At 44.8% G+C, this 23,371-nt stretch overlaps 1 protein-coding gene across 1 annotated transcript in view; it reads left to right on the top strand.

Moving 5' to 3' along the window:
• Positions 1-23,371, top strand: part of LOC126190642 (calponin homology domain-containing protein DDB_G0272472-like) — a 1,063,014-nt gene that overhangs the window by 225,881 nt on the left and 813,762 nt on the right. The window contains 1 exon segment of the mRNA XM_049931066.1: positions 9,715-9,824. Coding sequence (XP_049787023.1) covers positions 9,715-9,824 — 110 coding nt within the window.

Below are 23,371 nucleotides of genomic sequence, written 5' to 3'. Positions count from 1 at the left end.
CAGCTCCGCCAATGCACTGCCGTTATATTCCTTATGTACGCGATACTACTGCCATCTGTATATGTGCATATCGCAATCCCATGACTTCTGTAACCCCAGTGTACGTATAAATTATACGGAATCGTAATGGAAAAAAGCAAGCGAGAAGACGCCAGAATTGAAACGCAGAACAAGTCTTTGAAAGAACATAGGTTCAAATCCCCGTACCGCTATCCAGATTTAGATTTCCTTTTTTTCTGCTAAGAACTTGGTTATGTCCAGTTTCGTTTACCATTCATGCCCAGTTGAGGTGGTCTTAGTGGCTTGTCGGAAGGTCATACCTTAACATACTTTTCTAAACTTGTTCTGAGACTTAAATCGTAATTTCCACCTACAGATGGAGATGTGATTTTTTGTTTCGGCCAAAATAGTTTGGTTGTCCAGTGGAACTGTATTTGTCTAAGTCGTCAGCCTAAGACGGCCGAGTATGATGTGCTAAGGTAATTGGTAAGCGTCTCTTGTGAAGAACCAGCCTTGGCGAATACGCTGACACACGAATGGAACGCCGGGTAATGGTATTTTGAGATCGGATGCAGTGGGTCCATTGCGGGCGCCTGTTTTTACGTGTGCCTCGTTGTCTCCCATATCTAATTACTAATTACGGAAGCTGCGAAGTTGATCTACATGTGACGAGTCTTTTCTTGCTATAGAAAGTGGCAAATTGAAATTGTCAGCAACACAGCTACGGACGTTGTTGATGAGCCTCATACCTTTATTTGAAGAACATCACTGCAAACAGAACACTTGCAACTATACATAAATTGCAACAAATAATTGATGATGGAGGGCAAACAGCTGTACATATCAAGAACTTGTAAGGTAGTACGCGTTCTCGATCGTAGAGCAGGGAATTTTCTGACGAGATGCCTCCTGACAGCAATCTGTTTCCTGCAGGTGAACAGTCTTGTGGTAATAATGTAGCAAACGTCCACGTCATCAATCCAGATGAAGCAAACTCTGTGCAAATATTAACATTTCACAGGTAGCAGTTCAACGTTGTAGGCGAATCCCTTATCTCTGTTTCGTGTGGTGCATACACTTCTGTGGAAAACTAAAACTACGAAAGTAACTTTCGCACAATGTGTCACAGCCAAGTAAAATAGTTCAGTAAAACTTGGACCATACATACGAGGGTAATCCCAAAAGTAAGGTCTCCTGGTTTTTTTTGTTTTTTTTTAAATATAAGTACATAGACCTGTTCGTTTCTACAATGGTTTACATCAGTTTACAGCTTGAACATTTAGCTATTTTTCGACATAATCACCATTTCTGTCGATCCTTTTTTGTAGACGCTATGGCAGTTTTTGTATTCCCATGTCATACCAGCTCGCCGCCATGCTGTTCAGAAAGTTATGAACCTCTTCTTTCACCTCGTCGTCGGAGCTGAATCGCTTTCCGGCCAAATGTTCTTTTAACTTAGGGAGCAGGTGATAGTCACTGGGCTCCAAGTCAGAACTTTAGGGTGGGTGGGTTATTATCTTCCACTGAAACTGTTGCAGGAGAGCAACGGTTTGCCGAGTGATGTGTGGGCGAGCGATGTCATGGAGAATGTGTACGCCCTTGCTCAACATTCCTCTTCTCCGGTTCTGAATTGCCCGTTTCAGTTTTTTCAGTGTCTCACAGTACCTGTCAGCGTTAATTATGGTCCCAGTGGGCATAAAGTCGACCAACAATACCCTTTTCCAATCCCAAAAAACGGTTGTCATGACTTTACCGGCAGACTGTGTTTGTTTGAATTTCCATGGCTTTGGCGAAGAAGGATGCCGCCACTGGCATGATTGTTGCTTGGTCTCTAGTGTAAAGTGGTATGCCCAAGTTTCGTCACCCGTGACAATTGAGTCCAGAAAGTTGTCCTGTTCGGCTGCAAGGCGGTGAAGAAATGCAAGGGAAGCATCAACTCGTTGCCGCACTTGGTCCTCAGTCAGCATACGTGGCACCCATCTTGCGCACACCTTCCGGTAGTTCAATGTTTCCGTTAAAATTCTGTGCACAGTGCTTCGGTAAACCTCAGGAATCAACGTGCCTCAGGAATCAACGTGCAGAGATCATCCAGGATGATCCGCCGATCTTCATGCACGCTTTGCCCAACCTTCAACACTGTCTCCTCAGAAATTGACGGTCTCCTGCTCCTTTGTTCGCTGTGAATTCCGAACCGACCAGCTGCAAACTCTCTACACCACTTACGAATATTTTGACAGCCATGCACGACTCACCATGCACTTCCGTCAATTGGCGATGCATTTCAATCGTCGCAGTGCCCTTTGCGTTAAAAAACCGAATAACTGCGCGCAATTCGCACTTTGCGGTAACATCCAACGGGAGCTCCATTCTAAACGGCTGCCAAGACTGAGCGCCTCAATGCGGCGGGCGCATGACACAGCGCGTGAAACACTTATTAACAGTGTGAACAACTGCCACACAAACAGAGTTCTGTACTTATAGGAGACCTTACTTCTGGAATTACCATCGTAAAAAGAACTGTTACAGTGTACGAGTACTACAGAAGGTAACTGAAAGAATTATGAAATGTGACGAACAGAAATGACATTCCTAATTCAAAGACAATAACTACACTGAAGTCACCGCGATTTAGGGTAATCCCCTCCACATAACGAAAGACAAGAAGCTGTTCTTAATAGGACGTGTGATTACCATTGACGGCAGTGGACGCTGTGCAACGTGCTCCCATACTGGCCACAAGACTGGTAAGAAACTCTTGTGGTAGGACGTTTCATTCCTCCACCAGCGCGACTGACAATTGCTGGATAATTGTTGATGCAGGTAGACGTGCTGCGATACGTCTCCACAACACATCCCGTACGTGCTCAAGTCGGGGACACGGGTAGGGTAGCCCATTCGCCGAATATCCTCTCCGTCCACGAGATCCGGTAAGCACTCCGTCGAACACTGTCCTCCATGACAAAGGAAGTCAGGTCTGAATGTACTTCTCAAAAGCGTACATGGGGAAGGAGTACAGAGTCACAATAACGTTGATCGGTGAGTGTACCATTTTCAAAAATTAAGAGGTCAGTACGTCCATAGAAAACTATGCTTCCCACAGCATAACACCTGGACCACATAACGATAACGTTCGACAATGTTCCTGAGTGTATTACGTTCCCTGATATGGCGAGAGGTGGGCAAACGTACTTTGAATAAAAAGTATCAGTTCTGTTCGTTTCATTCCGTATTTCTTTGTTATCTTCCGTACTATTCTGTAGCAGCCCTTTCCTACCTGTGGTCTAATTTGCTTCGAGCTATGTCACGTGGCAGTAACACATCAGTAGCTTCTACTTTCGTCCTTAAATTTTGCATATAAGTGCGTTTTTCGTAAGCAGTTTTGCAATAGAACTTCGAAGCACTAAAACAGCAGTTATTTCGTTCATGTTCATGAAATAAACTGACAGAAAATAATCGCATCTCCAAAAAATAATTAATGTAGACTACTGAATTTTCGGTAATTCATTTGTCTAGGTGACATAGTTAAGTGATTAACATTGCAACGTCACAGATTAATGTAAGCGCGAAATAAACTATTGCAGTGCTGGTACATTAAAAAGCTATGTAACCGCCAGAATGTTGAATGCAAGCATGCAAACGTGTTGTGCAGGTACCGGGTGTCAGTTTGTGGGATGGCGTTCCATGCCTGTTGCACTTCGTGGGTCAATACAGGGTCGGTTAATGCTGTTCGTTGATGACACTGGAGTTGTCGTCCGCCAATGTCCCATATGTACTCGACTGGAGACAGATCTGGTCATCGAGCAGGCCAAGGCAACATGTCGACATTCTGTAGAGCATGTTAGGTTTCAAAAGCGGTTATGTGGGCGAGCGGTATCCTGTTGGAAACCACTCCCTGGAATGCTGTTAATGAGTGGCAGCACAACTGGTCGAATCACCAGATAGACGTACCAATTTGCAGTCATGATGCGTGGGATAGCAACGAGAATGCTCCTGCTGTCGTACGAAATCGCACCCCAGATCGTAAATCCGGTGTAGATCCATTCTGAAATTACAATTAAATCAAGACAATGAAATGATTACCCTTAGCTGCATATAGGCGTCGATATCCATCAACGGGGACAGTTGAAAATGTGTGCCCCGACCACGACTCGAGCCCGGGATCCCCTGCTTACATGGCAGACGCTCTAAACATCTGAGTCACCGAGGATACAGAGGATAGTAAGACTGCAGGGACTTATCTCTGGCACGCCTCCCGTGAGACCCACATTCCCAACTTACTGTCCCTCACTATATTCGTAGTGCCACTCATTACTTGCGGCTTTACAGATTCCCGTAAGAGTTCGGCCACTGTTTGTGCATCCGCACAAAAGATGGTCAAATGGCCGGTGAGCCTTAACTATATACGAGGCTGAATCAAATGAAACTATTAAATATTTCTTAAAATATTATTTATTGTGCAGAAATGGTACAAAGCTGTATCACTTTTCACACGCTCAATCAAGTCATCCAGCGATTACAAAGTGCATAAATTCCGTTAGAAAAATTTTTTTTGGTATCCGCACAACCACTCATGCCCCACGTGGCGTACCTCTTCATCAGAGCGGAACTTCTTTCCTCCCATTGCGTCTTTGAGTGGTCCAAACATATGGAAATCACTTGGGGCAAGGTCGGGTGAGTATGGTGGATGAGGAAGACACTGAAAATGTAGGTCTGTGATTGTTGCAACTGTTGTACAGGCAGTGTAGGGCCTTGCATTGTCATGTTGCAAAAGAACACCTGCTCGCCGGCCGCGGTGGTCTAGCGGTTCTAGGCGCTCAGTCCGGAGCCGCGCGACTGCTACGGTCGCAGGTTCGAATCCTGCCTCGGGCATGGATGTGTGTGATGTCCTTAGGTTAGTTAGGTTTAAGTAGTTCTAAGTTCTAGGGGACTGATGACCATAGATGTTAAGTCCCATAGTGCTCAGAGCCATTTGAACCATTTTGAACACCTGCTGACAGCAATCCACGCCGCTTTGATTTGACTGCAGGCCGCAGAGGATTTTTTAGGAGATCTGTGTATGATGCACTGGTGACAGTGGTCCCTCTAGGCATGTAATGCTCCAGAATGACGCATTTTTCGTCCTAAAAGAGTCAGCGTACCCTTCCTTGCTGATGGTTCTGTTCGAAATTCTTTGGTTTTGGTGATGAGGAATGGCGCCATTCCTTGCTCGCTCTCTTCGTTTCCGGTTGGTGGAAGTGAACCCAGGTTTCGTCCCCAGTAACGATTCTCGGAAGGAAGCCATCACCTTCTCGTTCAAAGCGCCGAAGAAGTTCATTACAAGCATCAACACATCGTTCTCTCATTTCAGGAATCTGCTACCATGGCACCCATCTTGCAGACACTTAGGGAAACTGGAGCACATCATGCACAATGTGGTGTGCTGACCCATGACTAATCTGTAAACATGCTGCAAACTCATTCAGTGTTACTCGGCCTTCACTATGGCTTCAACTGCTGCAATGTTCAGTGGAGACACTACTCGTTGTGCCTGACCTGGACGGGGAGCATCTCCCGCTGAAGTCACACCATATGCGAACTTCTACTCCATTCGTAGGCTTGCTGCTGTGACAAACCAATGTGAAAGTCATACTGGTCGTCTTTTTTTGACGCCAGTGGCATGGTCCGTCCAGAGTACATCCCAAAAGGTACTAATATCAAAATAGTACTACCCTTCAGATTCTGTGCCGCCGTTGTGGAGCAGTCACACGTGAATGGACAGACTTGCGGGCAGCGGACAGTTGACATTTTCACAACAATAATGTACCCGCTCATTGTTCACAATTCAGAGATTTTTGGCGAAACACAACTTTGCTGTGGATTACCGGGCTCCCTTTTCCCTTGACCGAGCACCGAGTGACTTCTGACTTTTCCCTAAACCGAAAAAGACTCTGAAAGGGACCATATTTGAGAACAGGGAAGACATGCTGCAGAATTCGACAGAGCAGCTACGCACTATACCAAAAGAGGCTTTCCAGCGATGCTTCCAGCGATGCTTGCAGCGGCGGCAGCAGCTTTGGGAGAGGTGTGTAGAAGTTGAGAGAGGCTACTTGGAAGGTGGCGAGTGTTTAACAATTGTGTCTGAATAAAGATTGATTTTATAAATAAAAGTCGAATGGTTTTTGAAGAGTCCTCGTATAACTGTCTGAGAGACTATTGCCGCCGAATACAAGTATCTATAATGTGTCCGGGACGGGACCCATCGTGAACTATCTCAAAAGGCTGTACGTAGGGATCTGTGAATAGTTCATAATTTTGGGATGTTGTTTTGGAGTCCATACTGCAGAAGTTACTTGATAGCAGGGAACTGATGAATGGTGCAGAATCTGGCAGTTGACCCTGAACGTAAATAAATGTAACATATTGCGCATACATCGGAAAGGAAATAACTGTACAGCTACTCTATTGATGACAAACAGCTGGAGACCGCGTCTGCCGTAAAATATCTAAGTATAACTATCCAGAGCGATCTTAAGTGGAATGACCATTTAAATAAAACAGATAATGCAAAAAGCAGACACCACACTCAGATTCATTGGAAGAATCTTAAGGAAATGTAACTCATCCACGGTAGAAGTGGCTTACAAGGCGCTTGGGTATTGTTCATCTATCTGGGATCCCTGTCAGGTAGGACTGATAAAGGAGATAGAGAAGAACCAATGAAGAGCGGCGCGTTTCGTCACGGAATCTTTTAGCTGGCGAGGGAGCGTTACGGAGATGCTAAACAAACTCCACTGGCAGACGTTACAAGAGAGGCGTTGTGCTTCACGGAGAGATTTATTATTGAAATTTCGGGACAGCACTTTTCAGGAGGAGTCAGACAACATGTTACTTCCCCCAACAAACATCTCTCGTATTGACCACGAGGAGAGAATTCGAGAAATCAGAGCCTGTATAGAGGCTTTCCGACAATCATTCTTCCCACGCACTATTCGCGAGTGGAACAGTTTTGGAGGGATCAGATAGTGGTACTGAAAATACCCTCCGCCACACACCATTAGGTGGCTTGCGGAGTATGATGTAGATGTAGATGAACGGACTTTCTGCATTTGCAGATGACCTGATGTTCGTAGTAAATAGTTTGCTCTAGAAGAAATGTAGAAGGAAAGTGTAACGCGGCACTCCATGAAGTTGAAGGATGTCGTCGAAGTGTCATATTGTCTCTAAGACCTCACAAAACTACGTATTTTCTGCTGAAAGCTAAGCTGGAAGGAAATTCTAAAATAAAATTAAACGATGTAGCGATTAGGTTAGATAGAAGTGTAGTATTGAGATATCTGTGCATATTCTTAGATGAAATTTGCAGTTTTACACATTGTAGAAAAAAGGCAGGCAGAAAGATACAAACGTCAAACACAAAATTATAAAAATCCGCAAGCACAAAACAACAAGGGCGTACCACTAGCCCACATTAATTTCAGTTGTAGTTTTTACTTTAGTGACAGGGAATTCATATACCAAGTGCAGTACGTTGTAACATTGTTGCTATGAAAAAGTGAAAAAGTCTTCTGCCTACGACTTCGAACGCTATGACTCTTTGGTCCATAGAGCAGCGTATCAGAAGTATCTTGCAGCTGTAATGACGCACTTTGGGCGAGAACATTTGCTACTTAATGAGTTACTCCTCACGCGATGAATCATGTTGAAACTATACATGATAAGGAAACAAACAGTTTTAGAACCTTCGACGGATGATGAAATACATTAAAGCAGACTGTTTTAGATATAGTACAGAATTGGATGCTGCTAGGATCCTAATTATTAGACAGATTCAAATAGTAACTCTAACCATTACTTTTAAACCAATTTTTAATACATGCAGATTGACTGTATTGGCCTAACATTTACGTTTTTGACATTCGTACAGAGTGCAATTGTTGAGAAGTGATTGTCGGACCTTATAGCCTACTTGAAACCTCTCTGACGATTTCAAGAATTGGTGAAATGCGAATCACGCGAGTGAACATCACCTCCACAAGTTTGGAAGACAGCAAATTCTTCTCGTGGTTCCATAGAAAGTAGTCCATTGGTTTCAAATCCGGTGAATTTGGTGGTCCTGAATTGCCACGCCTATAGAATTGTATAATAGTCTCCGACCCACGCTATTTGTCTAAAGTAATTTTGTGTATACTGCGTCGAAATATGTGAAAGTAATTTTTCCTTGTCCGGTATATATACGACTAAAGGGATTTTACGCCATCTAAGACTCTCTCTTTCCTCGGCATTGCCTGTATTTATTAAATGAAATATTAATTCAGTCTGTAGAATATAGTGCTTTTTTTTCGATTTTCTTATTTTTAGAACCATGTTGCTTACAGTTATTGCAGTAGTATCAGATGTGCAGAATGAAATAACGATGGACATTTTGTTCAACTTTCAACAAACTTCTTATGCTCTTCTTTTTGGGTCACATGGTTGTTCCCCAATTGGAACTAAGCAGCCGAGTCAGAATTTAACGTCCAATGAAAAACTGTCTAATTCCTAAGGAAGATGTGATCCACATGCAGATGGGGCGCGGACCTATCCTAATTATTCCATGATAATCGACTGTGAAAGGCTCACACCACGCAGAGACAGATGGTTCAAGAGGCAGTAATTTATGATCTCATACGTGACAGAGAAGCACGTTATATTCTGAACAGGCAATGAGGCAAATATTCAGCGAATCTTAAGAGCGCAAGGGCAAATGAAGCTCGGTAATCTGTAACAGCTGTGCCCCACTGTGGACCCAGCAAGGACAGTGACGTCAGCAGTTGTCTCGGAGCGCATGATATTCCCAGCATGAATTCGACTCCCGAGTTCCTGATAACTTCCAGCAGTTCCGTCTTGGTGGGAACACTGACAGATGTAGGGAAGACAGAACGTCACGTCAGCAGGGTCTGCAGTGCCGAACAAGGTTCAAAAATGGCTCTGAGCACTATGGGACTTAACATCTATGGACATCAGTCCCCTAGAACTCAGAACTACTTAAACCTAACTAACCTAAGGACATCACACAACACCCAGTCATCACGAGGCAGAGAAAATCCCTGACCCCGCCGGGAATCGAACCCGGGCGCGGGAGCCGAGCAAGGAGGGGAGGACAGTCACAGCAGGTAGATGACACCTTTCGTGCCAAAAACGCGAGCACCTGCCAGAATGAGGTTTTGCTATGGCGCTCCATATACGGAGTGCTGGACTGCAATTGGTGAACTGTGTTTCATCATGCTCAGATAAAACAATAAGTGAGTAATAAACCTTTAGTACTTAGGCCGAGCGTTAATCTCACTAATTAGACTTCGTACCATTACTGGTAACATGTTTTTATTATGTCCAACATTCGTTAGATAATACTTTGCTTTCCTCAGTCTCATTCTCTTCTTCCCCTGTACCTTCTGATCTTCTCTAGATCACTTTATTTTTACTGATTTTTTAAATATTTATGTGGTATAATGTGGTGTCCCGTTTCGGGGCTGTGCAGATAACTATTCGTTAAAAAAGGAACTTTTTTAATTAATGTACTCTGAATTTTAAAAATAATGATAGTAACTATGAAACACGAGTTGCAATTGTTCCTGGAGTGCAGTAACTAATGAGTAAGTGAATAAAATACTCTACCACGCATGTTAGCTTCTGGGCTGAGACTCGCAGCCCCATATCTTGGTCTGACGCTACAGCCGCCTGCTCTCGTGCTTTCAGGAACTGCCCCGCCGGACTGACTGCGCCCATCGCGCGCCAGGTACTGGACGAGGTGAGAGCAGCCAGCAAGAAGGACCCAGACTCATGCGGCTTCGTCCACAGCAAGCACGGTGAGTGACGCTTAGCCCAGACCGGCGCACGGGAAAATACCGCAGGTCGCCGCAGGCTTAAATATAAGAATGGTGTTAACCGGTTTGCATAACTACCCAGTGAATGTAATACGTACGATATCTCATTAGCATTCTTAAGTTGCAAGCCGTGTGTTTACATGACTAACCAGATTGAATCGAGCAGAATCGTGAGAATCGTTCATGTACGTTTGACATGTTAGTAGAAGGAAGTGCAATGTCTGAAGGTGACCAGAATTGGCGGCAGCGTTGTGATGGATCGATACTTTGGAGTTTAATGATGGAGGATATCTTTTCTGATTTGCAAAGCCTATGTGGATTAATAATAATCAGTCATTTTCTGGAACAGATTTCTTTGTGCAGGAAAGCGAATTAGCGAACACGTCTGCGGATACGTTGCTTAAGATTTTGAATAGTGCCGGGTAGTTATAAATAAATTACTGTTAGTCACGGAAATCCAGAGTGGGCAGTAATTATCGTATGGCAGTCCGCCCCCGGTGGCTGAGTCTTGCAACCTGATTGATACAGATGAACATCAATTTGTCTGTGGAAATGCGAATAATATATGGTTGTCAATCAGAAAAAAAATTACCAACTATGCAGAGAAAACCGCCGTATTTGATAACGCCAGCGTGCCTTTTATACCCGGAAGAAGAGCTATACCCAACCTGGAAGAAAAATGCTGTCAACTGGTTGAAGGGACACGCGGTATTTTACCTGCTGTCCAGTAAAGAAAGGAGCGAAGGAGATTTTTGGACGTACATTTCCGACCAGCATCACAAGCTACTGCGCATGAATAATTATTATGATACATGCGCCAACTTCCTCAGAAGAACAGTCATGTGAACTCCATTTTCGATGATGCGATTCAGAACATGAAGAAACGAGAGACAATTTGATCTTTGAAAAACAAATACGATCAAGTGACGAACATCACTATCTGGTTTAGACTTAGATTTTTTTTCTAAAATGCCAAGGAACCTGTAATTAATTTTAATTTGTTTTACTACTTTTAAATGTCAGTTGAAAATTATGTACTACTGTGGAATATTATGACTATAAAAAAAAGGGGTCTGCGCGACGGACTGTCAATCCTAAGGGCCCGGGTTCGATTCCCGGCTGGGTCGGCGATTTTTTTCCGCACAGGGACTGGGTGTTGTGTTGTCCTAATCATCATCATTTCATCCCCATCGACGCGCAAGTCGCCGAAGTGGCGTCAAATCGAAAGACTTGCACCAGGCGAGCGGTCTACCCGACGGGAGGCCCTCGTCACACGACATTTACATTTATTTACTTGCATTCACAGCACCGTATTTGCGCCTGGTGGCCGAAAATAGAACTAATTTTCTGCCAGCCTAAATCGCATCTATATTAACGGATAAGTATAACTACCAAGTTTCGCTGCCGTACGATAAATACAGTCCACACTGGACATCTACTAGCTGCACTTTCATTACCACCACTCGGTACATTCCGAGAGTACGTCGTACTGTTAAAGTTATCAGCATTAAAACTGCATCACTCGAAAGCTGGGAAAACTCGAAGTTTTATTCCTTGTCCATAAACTTTAATTCAATTTTAGAGATTCCTCCTTCGTTACCTTTTGTTGTATCTGTTATACGAGTTAAACTAAATTCTGATGTAGGAAGAGCCGGCCAGAGTGGCCGAGCGGTTAAAGGCGCTACAGTCTGGAACCGCACGACCGCTACGGTCGCAGGTTCGAATCCTGCCTCGGGCATGGATGTGTGTGATGTCCTTAGGTTAGTTAGGTTTAAGTAGTTCTAAGTTCTAGGGGACTTATGACCACAGCAGTTGAGTCCCATAGTGCTAAGAGCCATTTTTTTTATGTAGGAAGTCTCGAGATCTGTGGATCATAACGCCAAGCACAAGTGCAAATTGTAGTGCCTTCAGGTAGTATCACAATAGAAAGGCACCGTAACATAGACAAAAAAAGGTTGTTCGTCCCAGGAATATGTACAGTTTGGAGTTACACTTAATATGTTTATCATTCTTCCCTTCTACAAGAGTGCTGGGCACTGATTCAGTAGTACCTTAGATAGTAGTTTCAAATCGAACTTGAGCTTCATTCCTCCGCGTTAGCTACCGCTAATCCCTCCACAAATCGTAAAGAAATCCTATTGCGCGTGTTGTTCTTGTTGAGGGCGTTTGCTCGGGTGGAGGGCTGAAACCCTAGCGCAGCGCTTGACGGCGTTGTCGCCGGAGCTACACAGAAGCCCTGCATGTCCGAGCAGTGTAACCAGGCGCTTGACCTGAGATCCACGTACTGCCTCGTAAACGAGGAGTGCAGCAGAGTACTGCACCGAGCCCTCTTTATGATTCTTTCCTTGTTTACGTTTGTTAACATTAACCAAAGCGGGCGTTGGCCTCATGTCCTGCAGACGCCCAACCACGATCGTTCTGTAATGTTGTTTACATATCAACCATCCAACTACTTTTTTGGTAGGTTGACCATGTTCGTTCAAAAATGATCACCTTATGATAAAGCTCATATGTTACCGTATTTAAGAGACAGAAAGAGTTGCTTAATGTGGGGATATACAGTAACCGTCTTTTAATTTTTTTTATTATACATGATGTACCATAATTAATAGCGAAAGCTGACTGAAAGTATCCCTTAAGAGAACATAGGTATTTATTTGAAAAGTCTGTGTCCCAGTCACATTTGTGATAATCAGGACAGTATTCCATGATGAAGTAGTGGCTCGTAACCATACATTCGCAGGTACCTCGCAAACGTCTCGTTTGCGGATTTATGCTTATTGGAATGTTTTTGCTTGCGTTATCGTATACTTTCAACCGGCTCAGTTATGATACTCCCCACATTTTTTACAATTTGTCCGGCGTCCTTCCGTAGAGGACAACACAGTTTTTTTTCCCGAAAGTAGGTTAGTTTTATTCAGAATTCCAGTGCACCATATTTCTCAACATGATCTCTGTTCAATGTGACGGCATTACGCCACCTCACGGGGAGAGCTTGTATGGCCAGACGGTATCACTTCACTGGTCGACGTCGGAGCCAATGTCTTGCTTCATCAATATCCTCCCCACGATTCAACGTGGCAAGCAATTCTGCACAGATGGTCTTTCGTTGCTCCTTACAGTCTTCTGTTAGGCGGCGAGAAACCCACCTTTGAGTACCCCAATTGGTGGACGATTGTGTCGTCATTACCAACCGAGACGCCAGTTGAGCAGCGAGGTGTCTGTGATTCGCCGATCACCCCGAATGAGTGTGTCCGCAAGTTCCAACATTTCCGGTGTCACAGCTGTATGCAGCCGGCTGTCGCACGGGAGATCAGACAGGTTTGAGCGACCTTGTTGCTGTGATGACAGACGCCTCGCCCAACTACTCACCGTGCTTTTGTTCACTGCCAGGTCTCCGCACATATTCTGCAAACGCCAATGAATATCTTCTGTGCTCTGGTGTTCCGCCAAAACAAACTCGATGACAGCTCTCTGCGTGAACGCAGCTCCATTACAGACGTCATTTTGAAGGCAACGAATACCGCCGCCGCCTATCTGAACTTCATGAGCCTATAGGGGCTGTAGCGGGAATATTCCACGAGGTCCCACAACAAATTCCGCATTTTTTCAATCGAAACTGGCCCAGAAAAACTATTGCGGTACTGACTGAACGCCCCTCGTGTAACCCTCCTTGCACTCACCAAACGCCGCCTTGTGCGTCAGCTCAGCGTCATAAAATAAAGTGCAGTATTAGCCTTTCGTGGTATCTGTCGCGGAGAGTCCTGTCTTCTTTTACCCTTTTAAAAGCGATGGAACTGTGCATGGTGCAATGAAACATAATACAAAGACCAAAAACTAAAATTTGTCACAGTTCTTTTCTTCCACTTTTCCGATATGGTTACATGTCTTCTTTAATAAAAATGTTTTGTCTTTACATCTCTCCATATGATAAAAATATATAAAGAAAATAATTTGAAATGAAGACGTAATGAGATAAAACAATACCCTTATCTACGCAAAATTTTTCGTAAATATTTTCGTCGCAAATAATTTAGCATACAACCACCAATATTAGTAACATCATCCTTAGTAACGCGTTTCGGGAGTCAAGCTCCCATCGTTTGGTTATCTAAGTTAATGGCTCTGAGCACTATGTGACTTAACATCTTAGGTCATCAGTCCCGTAGAACTTAGAACTACTTAAACCTAACTAAACTAAGGACATCACACACATCCATGCCCGAGGCAGAACTCGAACCTGCGACCGCAGCAGCCGCGTGGTTCCGGACTGAAGCATCTAGAACCGCTCTACCATGGCGGCCGGCCAACCGATTTCAACCAAACTTGGTACACATATCGTTTACTGTCAGCAAAGAATGTCTGTGGGGGTAAGAACCAACCACCTATCAAAAGGGAGGGGGTGAAAAGCAGTGTAGCCCACGACGTGAGAATGCTCACACTTTAGTTATCCAGTGTTTGAGAATGAGAGCGCTTAGAGACGTGCAATAAATTCCTACACTTCACGAAAGTTTTTCTCGCTGACAACTCTCACAAAATAGTAAATGGAAAAAAAGTGTATCGCTTAATACATTTTGGCTCTTCATGCTGTAAAACTGCCACATGAAGCGTAACATTTTAATTTAGTACTTCTTTAGTATTAACTGTATTCGTGACATATTTTGCAGACAGCATTCACATATACCCTTGAATGTACCAGAAAAATTACATCATTGTACGACACTTAGTGTCTATGATATCATATCTCCTGAACTGAGATGTGTGAGAAACTGCCAAATCATGCATGACATTTTAATTTTTGTGCTTCTTTACTACTAAATCTATTCACAACACATTTCGCAGACAGTAGGCGTTTATACCACTGGATGTACCCGCAAAATTATATCGTTGCACATCACATAGTTCAGTAGATACGACGTCATAAAAATTGAACTGCGTGAAAACGAAACTGCTGGGCAAAATGCGATAGACATACAGGTGAAAGTGTAGAAATACGGAAATGTGTTACATAAGCGTGAAATATATTTAACAGGTGCGTATGGTTGCATAGTCGCCAGTAAGAAAGCTATTCCTAAACTCCCTGGATGATTTCAATCAAATTTGGTACACAGATTGGTTACAATCTGGAAAGAAATACTGTAGGGGTACGAACCACCGGCCCCCTATTGACGTGAGTGCGATAACGTGGAGAGAGAAGGGAGAACGAGAAGATGGACAGGCAGCAAGGGAGAAGACGGGCACAGGTAGAACGAGGAGATCGACAGACATAGGGGAGGGGAAAATGGACACAGAGTGGAGAAGAAAGGGAAAATGAGGGGAAGAAGAGATAGTCAGAGAAATGGGCGAGGAGCAAATGGACAGAGAAAACGAAGAGAAGGAGATGGGTAGAGAGAGGGAAGAGGAGAAGAGGGAGACAGAAAGGAAAGGGGAGGAGATTGAAAGGGGGGGAGGAGGAGATGGGCAGAAATATAGGGAGGAGGAGGTGGAATTAGTGGAACAGAGGAGGAAGGAGCAGATTGACAGAGAGAGGGGCAGGAGGAGATGGAGTGGAGGGTGGAGGATGTGGATAGAGGGAGGGGGCTATGGTGGACGACAGAGAGACGTGGGAGGAGGAAATGGACTGATATGGACTAACGGAAGATTGAAATAAATACCTACACGAGCAACGCCTGGCACTCAGTCAGTTCTAAATATCTCCTTTGGAGGCTTGCTCGCAGATGTTAAACGTGGAATATTGATATTATGAAATACTTACGCAGAAGCTACCAGATATATGAAGGCTGGGAGAGACGGCTAATTGAGTACACTCTTAGTGAAGCTTCCTGGCAGATTAAGAACTGTGTGCCGAACTTTCGCGGACATTACTCTTACCGACTGAGCAGTCAACACAAGACAGCTTTACTGGTGCTAGCAAGCTCTCTTGCATACAGTGTTGGACTGCACTACTGGAAGAAAGTAAGTGATAGTTTTGCAGTGGGAGTCTATTAGGGTATGGAAGAGAGCTTGTGTGGAGTTTGCAAACTAGCACAAGTACAGGGTTATTACAAATGATTGAAGCGATTTCATAGCTCTACAATAACTTTATTATTTGAGATATTTTCACAATGCTTTGCACACACATACAAAAACTCAAAAAGTTTTTTTAGGCATTCACAAATGTTCGATATGTGCCCCTTCAGTGATTCGGCAGACATCAAGCCGATAATCAAGTTCCTCCCACACTCGGCGCAGCATGTCCCCATCAATGAGTACGAAAGCATCGTTGATGCGAGCTCGCAGATCTGGCACGTTTCTTGGTAGAGGAGGTTTAAACACTGAATCTTTCACATAACCCCACAGAAAGAAATCGCATGGGGTTAAGTCGGGAGAGCGTGGAGGCCATGACATGAATTGCTGATCATGATCTCCACCACGACCGATCCATCGGTTTTCCAATCTCCTGTTTAAGAAATGCCGAACATCATGATGGAAGTGCGGTGGAGCACCATCCTGTTGAAAGATGAAGTCGGCGCTGTCGGTTTCCAGTTGTGGCACGAGCCAATTTTCCAGCATGTCCAGATACACGTGTCCTGTAACGTTTTTTTCGCAGAAGAAAAAGGGGCCGTAAACTTTAAACCGTGAGATTGCACAAAACACGTTAACTTTTGGTGAATTGCGAATTCGCTGCACGAATGCGTGAGGATTCTCTACCGCCCAGATTCGCACATTGTGTCAGTTCACTTCACCATTAAGAAAAAATGTTGCTTCATCACTGAAAACAAATTTCGCACTGAACGCATCCTCTTCCATGAGCTGTTGCAACCGCGCCGAAAATTCAAAGCGTTTGACTTTGTCATTGGGTGTCAGGGCTTGTAGCAATTGTAAACGGTAAGGTTTCTGCTTTAGCCTTTTCCGTAAGATTTTCCAAACCGTTGGCTGTGGTACGTTTAGCTCCCTGCTTGCTTTATTCGTCGACTTCCGCGGGCTACGCGTGAAACTTGCCCACACGCGTTAAACCGTTTCTTCGCTCACTGCAGGCCGACCCGTTGATTTCCCCTTACAGAGGCATCCAGAAGCTTTAAACTGCGCGTACCATCGCCGAATGGAGTTAGCAGTTGGTGGATCTTTGTTGAACTTCGTCCTGAAGTGTCGTTGCACTGTTATGACTGACTGATGTGAGTGCATTTCAAGCACGACATACGCTTTCTCGGCTCCTGTCGCCATTTTATCTCACTGCGCTCTCGAGCGCTCTGGCGGCAGAAACCTGAAGTGCGGCTTCAGCCGAACAAAACTTTGAGTTTTTCTACGTATCTGTAGTGTGTCGTGACCATATGTCAATGAATGGAGCTACAGTGAATTTATGAAATCGCTTCAATCATTTGTAATAGCCCTGTAATGCTGTAGAGACGTGTCGTGAATCGTACAGGGATAGCTTAGTCGGTAAGAGCACTGTCAGCAATAGTCAAGGTTCCATATTCCAGGGCTGGTCCGTCACATAGTTTTTATCAGGCAGCATACTCCGCTACAGAGTGAAAGGTTCATCCTGGTACACTATTATTCTTTCGCAATAAATAGAACATACACGAAGCGAAATTGACATATTGTTTACGTAGTAACAATTATTTTGAAGCCGTGCTGGTCATAAATACATAGATAATCAGCCGTGAGTTAGATGCGAAATGCTCTCATCTAAGCATTAGAACAAGAATGAGTTTGTGGGAATTATTCTGTCTCGTTTTTTTTTTTTTTCGTATTCCTCTTTCTGCTGCAGTATTACCTACAGGCCTTTCCAAATTACCGACTTTTATTTACCTGCACTTTGTTGTTGGAGCACTGCACCCGCTTTTGAATTTTCACAAACAAACACCATGCCTCCAGTCATGTTTGTGCGCTCATCGCTCTTCTTCATTTTCTTTTTGTTAACAGCTTTCGGTTAAAATTTAAGTCAACTATATTTGGGCGTAGAAGTTAACAACTGATCGTCCTCGCTTTCTGAACAGTTCAGTCCGATTTTTCTGCCCATTATGAGGTACGCCTCAGCCCAAAAAGTAAAAGATCTTGTTCGTGGATGACAGTGAACTGCAGAGGATAACCTTTGATCGGGCTATGCCGTACCTCCTCCTCGACGATATTGGGGACTATTTTCTTTTGTGATGGCTTGTTCTTTCTTCTGGGGCATGCCATCATGCTCGTGCCCTCTCAGTAAGTCACGTTTTATCGATCTTTACTTTCGGACAAGAGTTCAGGTCTGCATTGATAAAGTAGTGGTGTCTGTTCTCAAAATGGTTCAAATGGCTCTGAGCACTATAGGACTTAACATCTGAGGTCATCAGTCCCCTAGAACTTAGAACTACTTAAACCTAACTAACCTAAGGACATCACACACATCCATGCCGGAGGCCGGCCGGCCGCGGTGGTCTCGCGGTTAAGGCGCTCAGTCCGGAACCGCGCGACTGCTACGGTCGCAGGTTCGAATCCTGCCTCGGGCATGGATGTGTGTGATGTCCTTAGGTTAGTTAGGTTTAAGTAGTTCTAAGTTCTAGGGGACTGATGACCACAGCTGTTAAGTCCCATAGTGCTCAGAGCCATTTGAACCATTTTTTTGAACCATGCCCGAGGCAGGATTCGAACCTGCGACCGTAGCGGTCACGTGGTTACAGACTGTAGCGCCTAGAAACGCACGGTCACTCCGGCCGGCGCGGTTCCGGACTGCAGCGCCTAGAACCGCGTGGCCACCTCGGTCGGTGGTGTCTGTTCTATCGGACTCAAATATATATATTTCTTTAAGAATGCGACGGCGCCTCGACGTTTGATTCAGTGTGAGTGCACTAATATCGTCCGAATTCCTACGGTTATCATTAATTTGCGAGTATAGGGGTTAATGGACGAGAGACGCTGCACTGCAGCTTGCGATAAGTTGGAAGTTCCGAGTCGGCCACGGAGCGTGTACGGAAGACCGAAGCGCGTAAGTCAACCGCTCACAAGAAGCAGCAAATCCATGTTTGAGTCCTGGTGCTACAAGATTTTTCAACTTTCGGCATTGCATTAGCACAGTGCACTGTGCGGCTGGAAGTCACGAATTCCCGCCCATCCATTCCCTTTCTTTGACCGTTCTCTGTTTCACGTAAATGCATTGATAAGACTATGGGAAAATAGGAAAAGAAGAGACCGAAGTATTTGAGTTGTGGTCTACAGAAGAATGCTGAAAAATTTGGTGTACTAATAAGGTAAGGAATGAGAAGATTCTTCGGAGAATCGGCAAGGGAAGGAATATTTGGAAAACACTGGCAAGAAGAAGGGACAGGATGGCAGGACATCTTTGAAGATATTACACAATAACTTCCATGGTGCTAGAGGCAGCTGTAGAGGGTAAAAACTGTAGAGAAAGAAAGAGATTGGGCTACATGCAGAAGTTAACTGAGGACGTAGGTTGCAAGTGCTACCCTGAGATAAAGAGGTCGAGGTTTCTCACAGAATAGGAATTTGTTGTGGCGGGCAGCATCAAACTAATCAGAAGACTGAAAACTTCTCTCTTTCAACTGATGATGTGAGGGGTATTGTGCATTGGTTAAATAGTTTAAGAGTGTGTGCTGTCTGATCGGGGGGGGGGGTTATGAGGGATGGATGACATTGGTGTATGCTAGGCATCTACAAAGGTTAGACGAAGAGCACCAGTAAATTAGAAGACCGTCACGTAAGTAGTATGGCCCATTCTTTTCCTTGAGACCCTTGTGGTTTTACGCTGCTTTTATCCGATACGATGCCCCCAGCGTGTCCGCACGTAACTGGTGGAGAGCGTCCGCCAGACTAGACTAGTCTGGCCCTACGTACCCCTGGCAGCGGCCGCGCCGCCGTCATTGTAGCCGCGGCTAAACATAGGCCTTCGTTCATCGTCCGCACGGCGCGCCGCTATTTATACAGGCGCGACGCTGCGTCCACTCTGACAACCGTCACAGCCCGGGCAGCTGACTGCCAAGTTTCATTAACGCGCACTGCTTCACCATCTGAGTTACGTGGAATTTAAAGTGCCTACTGCCCGCACATTCGTCCAGGCGCCGTCCGATCAAACCGCATCAGCACGAACTGCCGAAATTGCGACGTATTGCCGACACATTTGAAGGAATATTTACCACAGATAATGACAGAACGAAGGTTAGAAGAAACTTGAAACGATGCAGAGAACTGCTTCATGATGCCTGTGATGCCTCATTGTTGCTCGTCCGCTCCGGCTACCTTCTTTGAGGGTCAGATACAGTACATGCCCACGTAGGCGAGGTTGCTAACGCTCGCCTCTGCGGTGGCGCGTAACTCGAAGGTAAATGTAAACGTCGTGTGACTGGGGCCTCCCGTCGGGTAGACCGCTCGCCTGGTGCAAGTCTTTCGATTTGACGCCACTTCGGCGACTTGCGCGTCAATGGGGATGAAATGATGATGATTAGGACAACACTACACCCAGTCCCTGAGCGGAGAAAATCTCCGATCCACCCGGTAATCGAGCCCGGGTGTTTAGGATTGACATTCTGTCGCGCTGACCATTCAGCTACCGGGAGCGGACAACTCGAAGGTAAACTGGTATGAATCCTGATGGTGGATGAAGTTTTCACTGCCAGTATTTGGGCTGCAAGAAGAGGGGCGGGGGGGGGGGGGGGTGACGTAAAGTTCTGATCACCAGCCTTTGCTCCAGTGTTGTGGACTAAATTCCAAACCTCCCTGTAGTGTGCCGGCCGCGGTGGCCGAGCGGTTCTAGGCGCTACAGTCTGGAACCGCGCGACCGCTACGGTCGCAGGTTCGAATCCTGCCTCGGGCATGGATGTGTGTGATGTCCTTAGGTTAGTTAGGTTTAAGTATTTCTAAGTTCTAGGGGACTGATGACCTCCGATGTTAGGTCCCATAGTGCTCAGAGCCATTTGAACCTCTCCGCAGTGTCTTATGAAGCAAGGGAACGTGACGCTGTTCGTGGATATCAGTCCGTCAGATGGGGACGTCACGCTCGACGGCCCCAATGGTGCTATTTGAGAGGAGTGGGCTAAGTGTCCGCACCAGATTTCACCCCCTCCCTTCCCTCGCTGTCATCGTATAACACAACACTATACTATATAGGCATCCATTACACTCAGGCGTTGTTGCTGTTTGGTCATCAGTCCGAAGACCTGTTTGACGCAGCTGCCCATGCTACTCTATCCCGTGCAAGCCTCTTCATCTCTGAATAACTACTGCAACCTACGTCCTTTTGAACCTGCTGGCTGTAAACATCTCTTGATCTCCCTCTACGATTTTTTTTACCCCCCCCTCCCCCCCCCCCCCCACACACACACACTTCCCTCCAATATTGCATTAGTGATCCCTTGATGTCTCAGAATAAATCCTATCAACCGATCCTTCTTCTAGTCAAATTGTGCCACAAATGTCTTATCGCCAGATCAATTCAGTACCTCCACTTACTTACATGATCTAACCAGCTAATCTTCAGCATTCTTCTGTATCACATTTCAAAGCTTTTCTTTTCTTCTCTTCTTGTCTAAACTGTTTATCCTCCATGTTTCACTTACATACATGACTACACTCAAGACAAATACCTTCAGAAAAGGCTCATTGAAACTTTAATCTATATTTTATGTTAACTAATTTCTCTTCAGAAACGCTTTTCTTGCCATTGCCAGTCTACATTTTATATCCTCTCTAATTCGGCCATCATCAGCTATTTTGCTGCCCAATTAGCAAAACTCATCTACTACCTTACGTGTCTCGTTTCCTAATCTAATTCCTTCAGCATCAATTGATTTCATTCGACTATATTTCATTCCTCCCTCCACGAACCATGGACCTTGCCGTTGGTGGGGAGGCTTGCGTGCCTCAACGATACAGATAGCCGTACCGTAGGTGCAACCACAACGGAGGGGTATCTGTTGAGAGGCCAGACAAACATGTGGTTCCTGAAGAGGGCAGCAGCCTTTTCAGTAGTTGCAGGGGCAACAGTCCGGATGATTGACTGATCTGGCCTTGAAACAATAACCAAAACGGCCTTGCTGTTGTGGTACTGCGAACGGCTGAAAGCTGGGGGAAACTACAGCCGTAATTTTTCCCGAGGGCATGCAGCTTTACTGTATGGTTAAATGATGATGGCGTCCTCTTGGGTAAAATGTTCCGGAGGTAAAATAGTCCCCCATTCGGATCTCCGGACGGGGACTACTCAAGAGGACGTCGTTATCAGGAGAAAGAAAACTGGCATTCTACGGATCGGAGCGTGGAATGTCAGATCCCTTAATCGGGGTAATGCAGGAGTAGGTTTAATAATGAATAAAAAAATAGGAGTGCGGGTAAGCTACTACAAACAGCATAGTGAACGCATTATTGTGGCCAAGATAGACACAAAGCCCATGCCTACTACAGTAGTACAAGTTTATATGCCAACTAGTTCTGCAGATGATGAAGAAATTGGTGAAATGTATCATGAGATAAAAGAAATTATTCAGGTAGTGAAGGGAGACGAAAATTTAATAGTCATGGGTGATTGGAATTCGACAGTAGGGAAAGGAAGAGAAGGAAACATAGTAGGTGAATATGGATTGGGGGGAAGAAATGAAAGAGGAAGCCGCCTGGTAGAGTTTTGCACAGAGCATAACTTGGTTCAAGAATCATAAAAGATGGTTGTATACATGGAAGAATTCTGGAGATACTAGACGGTATCAGAAAGATTATATAATGGTAAGACAGAGATTTAGGAACCAGGTTTTAAATTGTAAGACATTTCCAGGGGCAGATGTGGACTCTGATCACAATCTATTGGCTATGAATTGTAGATTAAAACTGAAGAAACTGCAAAAAGGTAGGAATTTAAGGAGATGGGACCTGGATAACCTGAAAGAAACAGAGGTTGTGCAGAGTTACAGGGAGAGCATAAGGGAACAATTGACAGGAATGGGGGAAAGAAATACAGTAGAAGAAGAATGGGTAGCTCTGAGGGAAGAAAGTAGTGAAGGCAGCAGAGAATCAAGTAGGTAAACAGACGAGGGCTAATAGAAAACCTTGGGTAACAGAAGAAATATTGAATTTAATTGATGAAAGGAGAAAATATAAAAATGCAGTAAATGAAACAGGCAAAAAGGAATACAAACGTCTCAAAAATGAGATCGACAGGAAGTGCAAAATGGCTAAGCAGGCATGGCTAGAGGACAAATGTAAGGATGTAGAGGCTTATCTCACTAGGGGTAAGATAGATACTGCCTACAGGAAAATTAAAGAGACCTTTGGAGAGAAGAGAACCACTTGTATGAATATCAAGAGCTCAGATGGAAACCCAGTTCTAAGAAAAGAAGGGTAGGCAGAAAGGTGGAAGGAGTATATAGAGGATTTATACAAGGGCGATCTACTTGAGGACAATATTATGGAAATGGAAGAGGATGCAGATGAAGACGAAATGGGAGATAAGATACTGCGTGAAGAGTTTGACAGAGCACTGAAAGACCTGGGTGGAAACAAGGCCCCGGGAGTAGACAACATTCCATTAGAACTACTGACGGCCTTGGGAGAGCCAGTCATGACAAAACTCT

Source organism: Schistocerca cancellata, chromosome 1 (assembly GCF_023864275.1).
Source record: "Schistocerca cancellata isolate TAMUIC-IGC-003103 chromosome 1, iqSchCanc2.1, whole genome shotgun sequence".
NCBI classification, from domain to species: domain Eukaryota; kingdom Metazoa; phylum Arthropoda; class Insecta; order Orthoptera; family Acrididae; genus Schistocerca; species Schistocerca cancellata.
Note: the sequence above shows the minus strand (reverse complement) of the source record. Positions and strands in the feature narration are given on the sequence as shown.